Source organism: Anopheles moucheti, chromosome 2 (assembly GCF_943734755.1).
Source record: "Anopheles moucheti chromosome 2, idAnoMoucSN_F20_07, whole genome shotgun sequence".
Classification (NCBI taxonomy): domain Eukaryota; kingdom Metazoa; phylum Arthropoda; class Insecta; order Diptera; family Culicidae; genus Anopheles; species Anopheles moucheti.
The window spans coordinates 57,751,105-57,767,272 of NC_069140.1; the positions used below are offsets into that span (position 1 = coordinate 57,751,105).

Sequence of the window (16,168 nt, forward strand, 5' to 3'; positions counted from 1 at the left end):
ACACACACACACACACACATACGCATACACTTTGGTGCCTGTATTTGGCCAAAATAGATTTAATCCATTCACGAAAACCGTCTACCCATTCTTACCCCGCCGGGCGTTTATGTGTGGTGAGAAAGTTTTTCTTCTGCCGGAGGTGGATTTTTCGGCAGGTGGTAACGCACGATGAATGTACATCCTCAACTACCAACCTCTCGCTAAACGGTTCACTACAATGAAGCAGCAGCATTAGCCTGTACCGAGTGCACGGGCTGTGCAAAAAGAGACTCTTTCGCTATGATCGGAAAACTTTTTAAACATCCGGTACACGCTGCTGAATTAGTTATGCGCTATAACGTAACGTTATTTCAGCCATCGAAGAATATAGGCGAGACATTAATGGGATTATGTGAAAGAAATTTAATATTTGCACTGGTTAACAATTGTGAAAATCATTACGTAGTTACGAGGACAATATACAGGGTGCTGCAGTGCGTTATTGAACAGGTAGCTCTTTTTCCGAAGAATATTTCCTCAGTACTTCTTTGCTTCATTGGCACAACAACCTCAGGAGGTCTAGAGAGGCATGGCATGCTATTGTTGGATTTTTAGTGACTTTATTTGTAGCCAGTAGTATAGTCAGTCTCGCGTATGGAGGATTGGGGTCCGGATGGGATGTTGGACCGGTCCTGTCGTGTGAAGACCGGCACCGTTATCAATACACCACCGGCCCGTCCCATTTCCTCAGCACAGATAAAGCACAATATTCAAAATGACATAACGCAACGTTTAAAATTCAAATAATCTAACACAATACAGGCAGTTCCCGAGCGTACCGCTATAACCCGGAAAAAATTCGCGTATCTCGAATTTCCGCGTAAGTCGAATTCAGGTACAATCTCGTTTATGCTTCAAAAGTCAGCGAGTCGACTTCCTTCTGTGCACTTAATTTATTCCGCGAAACAGATGATTTTTAGAAAGGTTACATTAAAATAAGTTAAAAACAAATGTTTTATATGACACAGAAAAGTATTTTCAAACAATTTTTCACCTTTTTGCTTAGATTTTGTGGTATAAATTAGCACAACTGTCAACTTTCCTAAAACCGCGTATTTTCGAATCTGCGTATAAGAGGAACCGCGTATCTCGGGAACTGCATGTATTTGATATGTAAGTCGTTTTCAAATCTTAGTTCTCGATTTAAAGATTTGTTTTCAATTAGCTTTAATCTGAATTAAATAAATTGATGTCAAACACAGCGAACTGTAGATATACAAAACTTTTAATTAATTGAACATGTTCTATTAAAATATTGTGTACTTCATTACCATGAACTTAGCAAGGTGGTAAGCAATTAATATAACAAAAGATTAAACCTCTATCACCATGGGTGGAGTCTCGCAGCAAACTGCACAGGAACTCACTGATTAACGCCACCAATCACGATCGTCACCACCAAAATCTGTATAATTACCATCGATTTTAAGACTAATGTCTCAGTAAACAGTATTTTCCAAGCCAAACAAATCGGGCTTCCGGTTCGCGTCAGCACTACCGACCGTCGGAGGCCGTCGTCGATCAATCCCGCTGCAGGGATTACTGGCGTTACGGGTGCTGTGCGTTGAAACATGCCTTCCTCTGGCAAACCCCAGTGAAACTGTGCTATCGAAGGGCATGGAAGCAAAGTTAAACGGGGCCCAGGAAATCAGTGAATTTTTGGGAAAGATTGGGGGTGTTCGGTTGTCAAGCGCAAGGTTTGATCGTGGTTGTTTTGCAGGCCGTGTTTGTAGTCGACCGGAAATTCGCTCAAGCAATGGCATACGCACCCCCATACATAAACACGCGTATATCTCGACACTGGGAGCTTGGTACGGTGCGTGGTGGATAATAAATTCTCATTAAATATTTGCCCTAGATTTTCGTTTAACAGATCGCGGAGTGCACGGCGATGGTTCCCACCATTCCGTTCTACACCGTACTCCTGCCACGTAACGGGTCGAAATCAACCCCGCAATCCTGGCCAGTGGGGAAATCCTGTTGACCAGGCCAGGTGCAGGGCGAAGAAAGGGCCAAGAAATTACGCAGTCAGGCATATCTACAATCCTCGAAAGTTGTTGTGGAAGGGACTGCTGGTACAAGGGTCCTGAAAGTTGGTGCTTAATTACACCTCGCGGGCAAATTAGATGCTGCTAGGACGCGCGGGCAAGAAGTGTGAGAGAACGTGTGACGGTAGCGGGGTTTTCAAGGTATTTTCGTTCGGTTTTAATGGAGGTGTCCAGGGAGAGCAGTATCAACAGGATGTTTAATTCTTTTGCTGCGCCATGGTGCGGGAATCCGTTCAAAGCTGATTGATGTGCTTCATGCAAGTTTTCGTAAATATTTTTCCATATTACTTTTCAATGACTGTAGCTGAAGAATCCAATGGGTATGAAGTCGCTTTATCTTAGTCTTAACAACTTACCACCGTGTTGCGTACGCCTGCTATTTGACTTAATCCGAACCGTGGACTAACGAGCAGCACTCGCTCGACACCGTCTCGCTGATTGGTACTAAAACACTTGGCCCCGTAGCTGGGTAGTCCCGATATGATGTCTAGATAGTGAATTTTAGCCTAAAAACAACCGGAACAGTGAAAGCAAAGCCCGATAAATGATCATGCCAGCACTTGTGCCCGTGTGTCTAGTTTACCTGCAGCTGAGTGAGCGTTTTGGTCGACGAGCCGGTCATCTGTGAATTAAGCTTCAGAAAGTGGCCTAAAAGCCGTCGCAGCTCCTTCCGTTTCATTCCTTCGATTAGTGAAGCAGGCACAAAGCGATCCAGTCCAAACTCTCGTCTGTGGGCGCATGAAGGAGAGAGACAGGGAGAGAGAGAGAGAGAGAAAGAGAGAGAGAGAGAGAGAGAGAGAAAAATAATTAAAAAATTGTGCTAATTCTATTTCAGTAGAACCACTTGCTGAAAAAAAAGGAAATGCTTGAGACTTGCAAACAATAATTAAAAACTTTTCGGCTAAGAATTGAATCGGTGGAATTAAATCAAACCAGTACACCATCTATCAGCAGCCTTCCTTAACCCTTGGAGCAGCAAATAAGCTTGCAGTTTCTGGCTGAAGTTTTTCCAACGGATTGTTTTACATGCTGCAAAGTAGTTGTTACGCGCATTCTCCATTGAAAACTTTTCATTCACCGCCCGCAAACTAACATACTAAGAGCCAAACAAAAAGAAAAAACCGGGAAATCTCTACATGCTCGGCAAAAAATCTCAACTAAAGTTATTCTCCCCCAAAGTTCCTAAACCACACACACACACACATAGTTTGTGACACCTTCCTGCAATCCCGTCCGTTCGGTCTACGGTCCAATTCCATTTGCAATTGCAAATATTTGTCCTCCGGAAGGCGTGCTTTACTTCTTTTTGCTCCACAAATCTGGACGGCTCTGTGTGGCGTGGCGTGGCGTGGGAAGAAATCGTGCCGAAACTTTCCCGTCAGCAACCCCCCCATCAGGAGGCAATGGATGGCGGAGGCTGATCTACGAAGCAGTGGAAGAAAGTATCCCAAATGCCGGAACACTTTCACAAATTGAACTAATTGCAGGCATGTCAGGGTGGAAGCGATGGGGTTTACAAGTCATTGTCCCAAGTTGAAGTGGAATTCGCGAAGAACACTAAACTTCGGGCAACTCTCGTACCATACCTTACGCCGTTACCACCATTAAAAGCGTTAAGAAACCGAAACCGTACTTTTTCTTACTAAACTGCCGTTTTTGTTTCTCAAGTTTACCACATTTGAGAATCGCACAACCAATGCGATTGAGTATGCGAATACGTTTTTTTGTTAAGCAAAGTCTTACTAGTATAAACATTTAAAAAAAAGATGAAGCAAATACTTCGAAGTGTGAATAGGAAATCTTCTCCTTCTTTATCGGCACAACAACTTCAAGCGAGGTCTAGGTCTGCCATTTTTGACTTTCTGTGACTTTTTACCCGTAGCTGGATAATCAGTCCTTGCTCCGGGAGATTGGTCCGGATGGAATATTATGGTCCGGTCTGTTCGTGTGAAGACTGGTGGCCCTATCATCATGACACCGGGTCGCCCCGATATAAAAAATTAGATATATTACATTTTTTTTTCGAAATATCCGGGTACTGAGACTAAAGTCGAAAGGAAGCGAAGGAAAATGGTAAATTGTTTTAAGCTAGTCGTATGGCGTATGGCACAAATCAATAAAATGCTGGGAATTCCGACTGCACTGCATACCCGGGCCTGGCCCATCCATAATTCAATATGGATTGAATTTATTTATCTTAATAACATACTGACCCCATCCTAACGTAAGCATACTTACTCAACAGTTTTTACAGTTAATTTCGTGGGCGAAATGTTGTTTGCTAACGCGTGCTGATGCATGTGCAGTGCGGCCAACCGTAGGGCCACCTCGGGTTGCAGCTCCGGAGCAAAGCGTTCCTGCGTGACATCGTTGCAGCACTGCAAGAACAGATAGTCCAACGCGTTGAGGTCCTTTTGAGCGAGGGCAGCGGCAGACACGGGCACAAACGTTACCCGAAACAGGCAACGGAGTTTGTGCGCCCCGGGCCTTGCCGCTATCTGTTACGGGAATAAATGGTAAAATGAGATAAAATGTGATGTTACGATGTACCGATTATATTTATGTGTCTAAATGTATTGATTTGCTACAAGAATCCTTTATTGGAAGGGGAATCCTGATTACAATTATGTGTGTGATTTGGTGTTGGAAACTTTTGATATTAAACTGTCCTAATATTGAATTAGTCAAGGACAGTTCATTAATAATCATATGTTCAGTGTTGATTATGGTGTTTTTTAAAGAGAATAATAATTTCTATATTACTTAAACGAAACGTACAAGCATACGGTATATCGAGAAACCATTTGAAAATAAATCAAACTACAAATAAATAAAAGAACGTAACGTAAAAAGCCTTTCCAAAGATATAGAATACGGTCCTTGTTGAATATAGCAGAATAAAAGTAATATTAATTATTTGAAATTTCAATCATTCTGATTGCAAAGGAGTAAAGTCGCACAAACGAAAACTGCTTCTACTGCCGTAATGGATTTTCAATTAGAGATCGGTATTTTCCCGATTCAATCATTTTTCATCGCCGGCCCCATTATGCTGCAAAGGGCCAAATTCGAAAAGATTGATGAACTAACAACTGAACAATTACCAAGTATGTGTGTATGCGTATATGTGTGTGTATGTGTTTGTGGGTATGCTTGTAATTGGTTCTGGAAATTCCGACATCCGCTAGTACTTACCCGGGCCACCGTTTCTTGCGGATCCAGCAGCGTTAGCTTGTTCCGCTTCAGACTTTTCACGTGTTCCACCACGAGACTGAAATGCTCACCGGCGGTTAGGCATAACTTATCGCGTAACGAAGTAACAACATTCTGTTCGGGAAATACCAACAGGTCCAAGCAACACGTGGAACGAGGAAAAAACAGAAAGAGATCAGTACTTCTGGGGAGAGCGTGAACTGAACCATTAGTTTGTGGTTGGTTTGAAATCGAACCGGTCCTTTTCAACGTTGTTTTTAAACAATCTCATTCTGCCCGACGAGCAGGTTCCCGGGAAGGATAATGAATGTGCTTAAGGCGAGCCGAGTTGCCTATTGGCAGGTTTCGGAACCGATTTTCACACAAACGCACGATACGTACCTGTACAGTGGTAGTTGAGTCGTATTTGAACGATTTGGTTTGACCATTCTCGAGGAACACTTTCAGCACGTTTGCCATCGGCGGCACGCACAGATCGCCGAGGGAAAAGGCAGATGGCTGTGAATGATAAAAGAGAATGAAACAAAAAGAAAAAAAAACGTTGAAACAGGATAATTTGAATAGCTTTTGTAATGAAATGTTGCGCTTCTTCCACTCGCCGTTACAAAAGAAACAATCACACTTATCTGATTTTGGTGTGAACCATTCAAAGGCACCAGCACAATAAAGGCCAACATCTTATAAACGTTAGAAGGAGGGGGGAGAAATGTTAAAATCTCTCTACCATGGCCAGTACGCAGTGTGGCTGCGGGCGGAAAACCCAACTGTTTGAACGGGAAATTAATTAATCTCCGGAAAGAACTTCGTTCTGTCTTGTGGGAAATGAAACCAAAAAATTGTGTGGAAAAAATGTTTCCCTCGAAAAAACCCACCGGGACTGGAGGGAAGTTGTGTTGAAGAAATCGGCCGGAACGCAGGATTTCGTATGCTCTTACATTTGAATAGTTTGTTCTAAAGCAGCGGCCATTTCACTGCGGCTGGATTTAAAACATAGCCCACAGCCCATTGCCAAGATATGCAGCAGGAAACGGTGTGACCGACCACTTGCCCAAAGGTTGCCCGAAACACTTTCCCAGTCTGAGGCAACGTTGATAACATTGTTTCGTTGCATTTATTCCTCGCTTCCGGTCTTGTCCCCGGTACCGTTTTATCCGGTGTCAACCGTCAACCGGTTGGTTCGTTGGTCAAAAAGTCATCCGACCGCTTTTTGGGGGAAAGTTTTGGGAAACCCGGGCAGCCTGCCCCGTGCGCTCGCCACTGCAGGGAGTCTGGATTTCGAAGGATAATACTGTGGGCAGAAATTTGCCAGATTAATTATTCAGTAACCGATTCCAGCAGAGTTAGGCTTGGAGAGGCGATTGAAGAGGTGGAACGAAAATGGCAGTGACTGTATGCGACTGTGCGCAGTTAGGCCGCTGGATGGAGTTTTGCATCGGTGCGAGTTTCAATTGCAAAGCAGAAGTTTTTTGAAGGCCACCATGGAGATGGAGTGGTTTTTCCTGGTGGCGAAGGGATAAAAGGCTAGATGTGGTGAAATTTGTGGTTTTTAAATATTTATTTACTACCATGCAAGCGTACAGCGTGCTGTAGTAGGTAGTAAATAAAACATTTGCTTAACGGGATGCTAACTAATATTTGATTTGATATATAACTAACAAACGCATAACTTTTCTGTTTAATTTTCAGTATAGTAGATAATTTATCCTTTAATTTTATTTACCTTAACAAACATTGTTCCATTATTACCATGTATCCAAGGTCTGTGTAGGATAGAGGTCGAGTAATAGCCAAGATAGAGGTTCGCCATTTTGGATTTCATTTGACGTTTGGTCGCCCGTGTAAGATTCCTTGCGTCTAGCCTACTTGTTTACTATATCCCGATTAATCAACACAACTACACACAAAACATTTGAATGGAAAAGGGAGTCCAAACGTCAAATCACGTGTAACGTCCTTTTGGCTACTTGTCAAATGGCTCTATATTACTCGTCCTCTATCCTACACAGACCTTGTACATAACTTAGCTTGATGCTCTTCGCTATACCAGTTCAAAACTTATTCCGATGAACTTTAGGCTTTCTTTTCTGGTTGTAATCACAGATGTGCGACTTTTTCCAACAACATTGCGATTTATTAAAGTTCGACAGACGTTGCTTTTAACTTTAACAAGAAAATTTATTTCATACATTATTAAATTTTACACGTACGTTATACCAGCCATGGAGTTCAATTGACCCGTAAAAAGAAAAAAAATCAGAAGTTGTTCGTTACATTACCATGATTTAAATATAGTTACTCCCAGCTTCCACCGTGGCACGTTAAATCACGACTCTTTTTCACTCACTCCCTTGGGGCGTGATTGCAGAAACATCGATAACCAACCAACCAGTGGCACCATTGGTGATACTAACTTTCACAATACCCGGCACGCTGGAGAAAGGTGGAAGGCTGATGACATGCACGGGACCGCGGGCCGGAACAATCGGAAACATGATAAGGGTTTCAACATTTCCTCCCGTGCAGCCATGTTTCACGGCGCTCGTAATACAGGAATGGAATAGGTTAAACACGGGCACATACATTTAAACAGATGCGCGCACATACCGATGCACGTCAATGCCATGTATCATTTTTTACGGTCTGGCGGTGTGTCGGAACGTTTAAAATGAACAAAAAAAGGGATACCGTAGATTTTACACCTTCTTCGTGAAAGGTGAATGAGAAGGAACATCCAGCCAACGCGGGCGAGTGAGTGAAAGAGATTGCAATTTGAATTGTAGCTTCCAGAAGCTCAGCTGCTGCTGGAAGTAAAGCACATGTAGGGGGTTTAAATAAAAGATTGTGGTTTTGGTGGGTCAAAACAGTATCATCGGGTTAGTGGCTCAACGAATTCTCGTGAAACATGACGTAGAAAGGGTAGCGCATGAAGATAACCTTGTCGCTTTAGAACAGAGAAACGTTGCTTTAGTAGCATGCTTACAATATTTGCTATGATATTATTTTAACTCGATCTCAAGCTTAAAGAAGGCAGGTATAGGTATAGAGCAGTCGTCCTGTTTATCTAAGTATCATTCCTTTAAATCGCATATGTGATAACAACTTCGCCGCATACGAAGGGACCTTTTGGAGAATTAATTTTCAGCCATTTCACAGTGCGTACCATTTTCTGTAGTTTTTTTTTCTCTCCCATCATCACGATCGGTACACATCCTTTTAGCATCGTAGTAACCTTTGGTTGCTACGATACGGAAGGAAAAAGGTTTGGTAACTGAGGCGTGGCTGTTTCATTCATCCGATAACAAAAAAAAAAGAAGATACGATAACAAACGGGCCAAGAGACCAAGATGGTGCAGTTTGCGTTTTACAGAAGCAAAATAACTGGCAACATAGATGGAGCCGGATGTGCAAACATGTTGCTGCTCGTGGACGGTGGAAGGTTTTGCAACAAACCCCTTACCCCGGCATAAGGATCAAGCATGCAAGAAGCAGGATTCAAATTCAGCAGGACAAGAAAAAAAACTGAAACGCAAGATGAGCAAACAAGTACGATGGCCCGATATCATGTCAGAAGGCACGGCACACACACACAATCCACAGAATAAATATTTGGATTGTTAGCGCAGATGGGGTGAAAGGTGAACATGTTGCCAACCAAGGCATGCTAACGAAGCGGGGGTTACTCTACATTTTCCGTTGTCATATCTTTTTAAAGACATCGCACAATATAATATCTAGCTTAGATAAATTCCACGTGCAGGTATTACTCAGATCCCGTAGCGTCTCGTAGCGACTTTGAGCCGTCCGCATGTTTCCTTTCCACAATTTCCTTCCGTTGCGCCATCAATGCAATGCCACGCTGGGAACAATACAACGAATGAACTCCACCGAAAACAGGGGAGATTGTTCGATTTTGTCCTCATCGTCTATAAATTGTAACGAAGTGGAATAAAAAATCGAATCAACGTAAACGAACTGGTTGGTAAGGGAAGCGATCGATAAGCGATCAGAGAATCAAATTGTCCATCAATATGCAAAAATAAAAAAAATAATTCAAAAAGGTGCCAAAGCATAGCATTCTTTTTTTCTTTATTTTCATTTTTATTCCGAACTAATAAGTTCGCCTTGAACGAATGTTCCATACCTTATCAATGCGTATCCTCACTGACGGTACATTGGAGAATCATTGATTGAAGAGATTGATGCTATAAAACTGAACATTGTTTAACAGAAGAGAATTTATTTTCAAACACACGATTGAACCAAGCTATGAAGTTAAATTTATTTTGAGTATAGCCATTGCAGATATGTTTATATTTGTCAAGCGGTGCATAATTGAACATGTGGGAATCAATTTACGGTTTCCTCAGTCAATGAAACCCAACTCCGGATGTGGTTTAGGGTAACTGCATAAAATGAAGAAAATCGATTCAAATACGGGATACGGTTGTGTTATAAAAACGTGGTCCAAAGAATCGCAAATCGGAAAACCTTTGCGGATTCAAAGTGCACAGAGTTCATCCTTATTTGAGATTTGATTCGTCGTAGATGAGACACAATTTCACACCCTATTGAATTTCTTTTTGACTTGATTTGAGTTGATCCGCTTGGGCTTGGTAACTCGAGTGGGGTTTTTTTTCCTGTCTGAGAATCACTTGACACACTAAGGACTGCGGAGAATTTTCGATTATTATGACATTCTTAATCAATTCGAAGCAGAACGGAACAGAGCGGAAGCTCGCGAGGACGTTTATTAGAATGCTTGAATTGTGAATCCCCGTAAGGAGTAAGTAAGTGATGAATAGCTGAATTGACCTCGTGTCTGTGGTTGGTTGGTCCGTGGTCAAGTGGTGTTAAAACGGTCGCCAAAAACGATTACTTAGCAAAAGTGGTGGGTCTGAGCGGGCTGAAAATAGCTCCAATTTTTGTGTTTTAAACTCGAACTAAAACGATTTATTACAAACGAACTGTAGTTCTCCCAAAGAACATTAAGTTTACCTTTCAGAAGCAAGCACGTTTCTTAAGTTAATTTTAGTAACTTAGGGTATTTATCCAAACAAAAAAAGTGTACCATGTTCAATGTTCGAAACATAAAACTCTTCTGAAAGAATGTGAAAACAATGTCGGAACTGCTGGCAAGTTAACTTAACTGCAGACTTTATGAAAAAGATACACCCTTCTATCAAATGATGGCACACAGTGTAAGGCTCGGGGATTTCTAGGGATTTCATTCGAGTTTTTGCTGTATTTTGCCTCCGAATAATATTCGACATTCCTCAGAGCTTTTGCCTGTTCTTTTTGTTGTTCTTGTTGTCGTTGTTGTTGTTATAGGTTTTTGCCATTATTCCAGCCTTTTAAAGCGATCATTTCATCCCAATTTCTACCACCGCCTGCCAGTAATTCGAAACTTTCATTTTCATTTCTTTACCGACAAAATAAGGGGGAAAATTTCACTTTGAAGCGGATGGGGTCCTGATGAATTTTTGGGATTGATGGACTAGCACACACACACACATACATCACATCATTAGCAAACCATTTCGGCGCTACCTTTACGGCAACGATTCTGCTTAACCCAAACATGCCAACCGTTTACGAACCGAGGGGTTTGGCACAAGCTGCGAGCATTATTAAAATACCATAAATCATATATTTTAGCCCACGAGGCCGGTTCTGCTGCGCTGCCGGTATGCATTCCACGAAAAGGGTAACTTAACACCGGTGGTTGTGTGGTTGGTTTGTATTGTACATCGAAAAGATTAAAAAGAGAAACAAATAAAATCAAAGAGGCGAGAGGGTAGCAAGAAACTGTGTGGGAGGCACATCACATTCCCTCCAGAGCCGGCCGGTGGAAGGAATGTGATGCTGGCCGGAAATGATGAGTTATTGGCCGTGTCAGGAACAGTCGCCGGAAAAAGGGAATGATTATATATTTATTCAAGAACTGGATACAACTAGGAACAAGGAGCAGCATCTATAAGAATTTTTTTTGCAACGAGTTTTGAATTTTAAGGTCGGAAGTTTTAAAGACCCAATTTGAGAGGAGCTTAAGACAACCGGTGTTCGGAATTGATTATTCATTAGCATGATGCCGGAGATAAATTTGATGGTCAGGAAATAATATTAATAATTCCACATTCCCCTGTTTGGTCATGCATCATAGTAAGGTATTACATTCAATTTAACCACGCAACCGGGAACTCATAGTCGGTGCTACACGGGAAGGGTCTGAATGGGAGTTTATATCAGTGTTCTGCAGCTAAAAGAATGAAAAATAATTATTATTCACTTTTTAAAAGTATTAACTGCACATTTACGAACTCTGATGTTTGTGTGAAAGTGTGTGCTTTTAAGCATAACTTATTTAACAACGTTCCACAAGGCATCCATTATTAAAGCACATTTGGGAACGAATCTCTTTTAAAGCATTTCGTAAATCCAAGCCAACGTGCCATGGTTAACCCTTCTCAGGGCACCTACAGGAAACGGGATGAACTGAAGTCCATTTCGTGCGCTTTTTGTCACCATCACAAATTGCCACTTAAACCCCTTCCTGCACGCAGGAGGAAGGGGTCTTGGTCCTCCCAAAAAAAAAAGGGTTCACTCACAATCGAAATGGTGACCGGCCGCGCCCATCCGCCTTGCAATTTGCGGTACCTTGTGATTACATACATCTTTACCGTTCGGTGCTTTCTAGGGCTTGTGCTGCTGCTGTTTTTTTCTTCTTCTCTCTCGTCTGCACTGAAACAATTTTCTTCACCTTTGGGGACAACCTTTTACTACGAACCGGGCAGTATCAAGACATCGTAAAGCTTTGATACCTTCCGAAATCGGAAGCCGAAGTGTAGGAACGCGTTTACAGGAGAGAAGAGGAGAAAAAAAGGATGCTAATCTTAAGGTGCCCGAATCATCATCCGGCCAATGTGTGCCGTTCGTACCGATGATCATCATCCGTTATCCCGCACCGGACCGAAAAGCAAAGTTCGCCACCGTGTGAAACACAATGTCGCACGGAAGGCAATAAGTATTCGCTGCAAGAAGCTTTTGCAAACTGCTGCCGCTTCTAGCCGAGTTCGACTGGCGAAAGCGAGCGAATACAGGGACATAATAGAACAACAACCAAAAAAAAATCCCGATTGGACTGTTTTATCTTTCCAAGAAGTTGGCTTCCACTTTCGGACCAACTTTATTAAAGCCGGTGGGTGGCGGCGGCTCTCACTCCGTTTGCTCCGGTCGGTGACCATTTTTGGGCAAATTGCCAGGCCACAACCATTTTCCCCGCCATGGGAAAGGAAGGAGGGAAAGGAAAGGGAAGAAAAAGTGTGTTAACTCTTTTTCAGCCTCAGTCTGCCGAACACAGTCAACCTAATCAACGGAGTAGTTTTTCCATCAATTTGGGAGCGACACACGGGAGCAGGTTACACGGATGGACACCGCGGGCACGGGTGTTTACGAGCTACGAGTAAATATTGTGGAGAGAAAACTGTATCGAAAATGGATCTATTTATAAATAAGTAAAAAGGAAGCGCATGGTGTCCTGTTCAGCGCGCCCGAATCATGGGCCACTTCCGGTACGGATGACAAAAATCCCGTATTTCCGTTGGTTTTCTGTTCTGCGCTATCGAATCGGGTAGCTGTCCCGTAGCGTAATGTAGAAATGCAATAACATTTTATGCTACAACGGTAGAATTAGATTTTGCTTTGCTTTAAGCAGTGAGATCCTCATACAACATTTACTGTAAGCGGAGAATTGTGTGTTGTTTCAGTGAGGTTAAGCACGATAATAAAAGTTGCAATATTTGTTGTTAAACTGGAGTAGCTATGAACTATTGTTTCTACTATTATGAGCATGAAAGTGGAGTTCTGACTAAACAGAGGAGAAAAAACATCTTAAATACTCACGAATCACCAAACCACAAATGCGGGATAGCTAATGATAGTGATGATATTATACTTGGCCTTTATGCCTCACATTAAAGATCCTTACAGAATCCAGCGACAAATGATAACGCTTCAGTAAGTTATCCCTCCGAGCGGAGGTCCAACAGTCTTCGTCTACATTTGGGATGAAATATTTGGGGCAACTTTTTTCACTTAATGTCAACTGTAAATTATTACGGTTTACAAGGACCCGGGCACCGGGGAAAAGTAGCAGGAAGAACCACTTTCCGCAACAACACAAAAAAAACCCCAAACTGACTGCTGCGAATTGCGAAGCTTTCCATTTGCTAATCCGGCACCAGCTCGGCGACCCGAACCCGTGTGAGATTGTGAGGTTTAACATTTGAAATAATTTCGTGCTTTACGTGAATAATCATCAGCATCCTTTTTTTGGTTTTTGTTTTAGGGTCAACTTGTTTGTGCGGCGCTTAGTGGTAGAAAACGAACCAAACGGACAGCTTTGGTTGGTTCGTGACGAGTGAAGTGAAGGATGATAATTTATATTGGGCGGGTAGAAGTAAATTTTAATCCTACTTTTTCACAGACCGGTTTCAAAGTCGGCGGAGGATTAAACGAATTTCGAGTGTGTTTTGGTTTAGTTTTGAAAGTGTAGGAGGAAAAGCCGACGAAAAATGGGAAGATGATTTCGAATGAATTGGCCGATGTCAGAAACCGAATGGGATTGCAATGAAACAGCAAATTATGTAGGGTTTGCAGGCATACGCATTAAATGACTGTACGCAATACCGAAACTGGCTTTAACTGAAGACACGTTCACGTTTGAAAATGGTCAAATTAAGTGTTGTTTAAAGAAAGTTTAAAGTATTTTTAGAATTGAAGGTTATGGTTATGGGAAACATGAATTCATTGTTGAAAACATGAATGTGCAAATAGATTTTCTGCAGTCAGCAAATACTTTTGCATTTGTCGTTGTTTATAAGTTCCAGAGGGTCATTTAGTGTTTTTGATTTTGCCGAACAATAAAACGCATTAAGTTGAATTTCGATTTAGTTTTACTACAATGAGTCACTCATACTGGAGAATATTTGACTATGACTAATATTAAAGTTATAAATTGTAAAATAAGCAATACGAAAATTTTCACACAAACCGCTTGTGATTAGAGATAATTTTGAAGCAAATAAACCAATTTATTTGCATATTTAGTTTTATCGTTATATAAAAATGGCAAAAAGTTTTTATTTGTTTTTAATCGTTTGACATGATATCGGTGTTTGAATGCATATTGACTCTGTCCTGTCGTTTTGAACCACAGCTGCCAAAAACATCACAAAAAATGACATATGCTTCAACTCAATTCAAGCGAGTCAATCATTAAAAAGTACTAGATTATTTTCTGTACAGCGTGTTTGCATTTTTGTCAAAAAAGTTAATTATGTTGCCCTTTTTTTGCTTTTGCCCTCGTTGTTAGAATAATGGCTTGAATTAACTCAGATTACAGATATCAGCATTTATTCGGTGCCGAGATAAAAAAGGCAAGTATTATAAGAAAACCTTGCGCCAAAACGTTTTTTTTCTGTGCGTAGATAAAAAGAGTAAACATACCGCTAAACACTATGTACCCAGAATGTTGCTTGCACGAATCGCAACCCAAACCAAATGAACTAATTAATTTTTACGTCAACAGAAAACTGTCATCAAGCTAACTAGCTTTGAACGTAGCCTGGAGAGTAACGAACGAGCCCGACGCCCGGGTACTTTTTATGGTTTGCACACAAAACAAATGGCCTTATTGGATGGCGGTCATTTGAACACCGAAGAGTAAGGGAAAGGACACTGAAGATAGAGCTAACTGCAGGAAGAAAAAAAAAACATGGGTGTGGAAATGAACAAAAAAAAAACACCACGGAAAAGTTTCTTGCTAAATAATCTGTTTACCACAGCATCGAAAGGTCGTTTATAACCATTTTTTTCCTTCTTAAATGAGTCTAATTATGTTGCGTCATGATGGGTTTAGCGTGATTTTTTCCCTGTATTCTTAAAGTGGGTCAAGTAACCGTCAAGCTAAACACATGTTGTCAAACCGAGTATGCACGGCGGTTCGCATATTTAATCCTTTTTTTAATGCACATTTAAAGTTCTTCTTTTTCGTTAGTGGCACTACATTCTCAAGAGGTCTAGGTCTGCCATTTCTGCCTTGTTTTGACGTTCTCTACCCGTGGCTGAATGCGCACGAACGATGGGATTTTGTACCGGTCCTGCCGTGTACAACCGTTACAAATACACCACCTGGATAGCTTGGTTGATATTAAGAATAATGTTGAGTGAAATGTATTTAAAAAAGTAATAGTAATAGTGAATATGGTGTATGCTTCATCATGTGATTGCGCAAGCTACGAAGTATACAATGGTGACCTTTTAAGCTGCTACAAGAAAATGGTACAAGCAAACTGCTGCAAAAAAAAACTAAGCAGGCCATTACATCCCACGTTGATTTACACTGGAAGGAATGAACTCAACAGGGACGTGTTTAGCAACATAGTAAAGGCAGCTGAAGATTAGTAGCTAATTTCATGCCTCTCGTAGTACATCTTGACTAGGGTTGAAAATGAGCTGTGCGCTTAACAATTTCCTCTAGAAAGGATTATTTTTATGAGCTGATTGCAAAACGTCTCATTGTAGTGCGGGATTTTGATGCGTTGTGTGGGATTACATTGTTGCAAAACTTTGCTCTGAAATTCATTACATAACAGATCGCCTCATGATTTTGAATTTGTTCAATAATGGCATATTTTCAGTATCAAATAAGAGAAATTGCTTATAGCAATTGCTCGATAACAAATGAACAAAATGAATCTTTACATTAGTAAATTAAACAACAAGTCCTGAATATTAGCATATTTTGCAATGCATAGTAATAGACGACATCCGAAATAGAGAAAAGCTGGAATGGTATAGCCTCGACA

At 41.4% G+C, this 16,168-nt stretch overlaps 1 protein-coding gene across 1 annotated transcript in view; it reads right to left on the bottom strand.

The window, feature by feature from the left end:
- Positions 1-16,168, bottom strand: part of LOC128297014 (uncharacterized) — a 65,178-nt gene that overhangs the window by 5,630 nt on the left and 43,380 nt on the right. The window contains exons 5-9 of the mRNA XM_053032565.1: positions 5,685-5,801; positions 5,286-5,417; positions 4,329-4,588; positions 2,674-2,818; positions 2,447-2,596 (exon numbers count right to left, since the gene is read on the bottom strand). Of these exons, the coding sequence (XP_052888525.1) occupies positions 2,447-2,596; positions 2,674-2,818; positions 4,329-4,588; positions 5,286-5,417; positions 5,685-5,801 (804 nt within the window). The remainder of the gene's footprint in view (positions 1-2,446; positions 2,597-2,673; positions 2,819-4,328; positions 4,589-5,285; positions 5,418-5,684; positions 5,802-16,168) is intronic.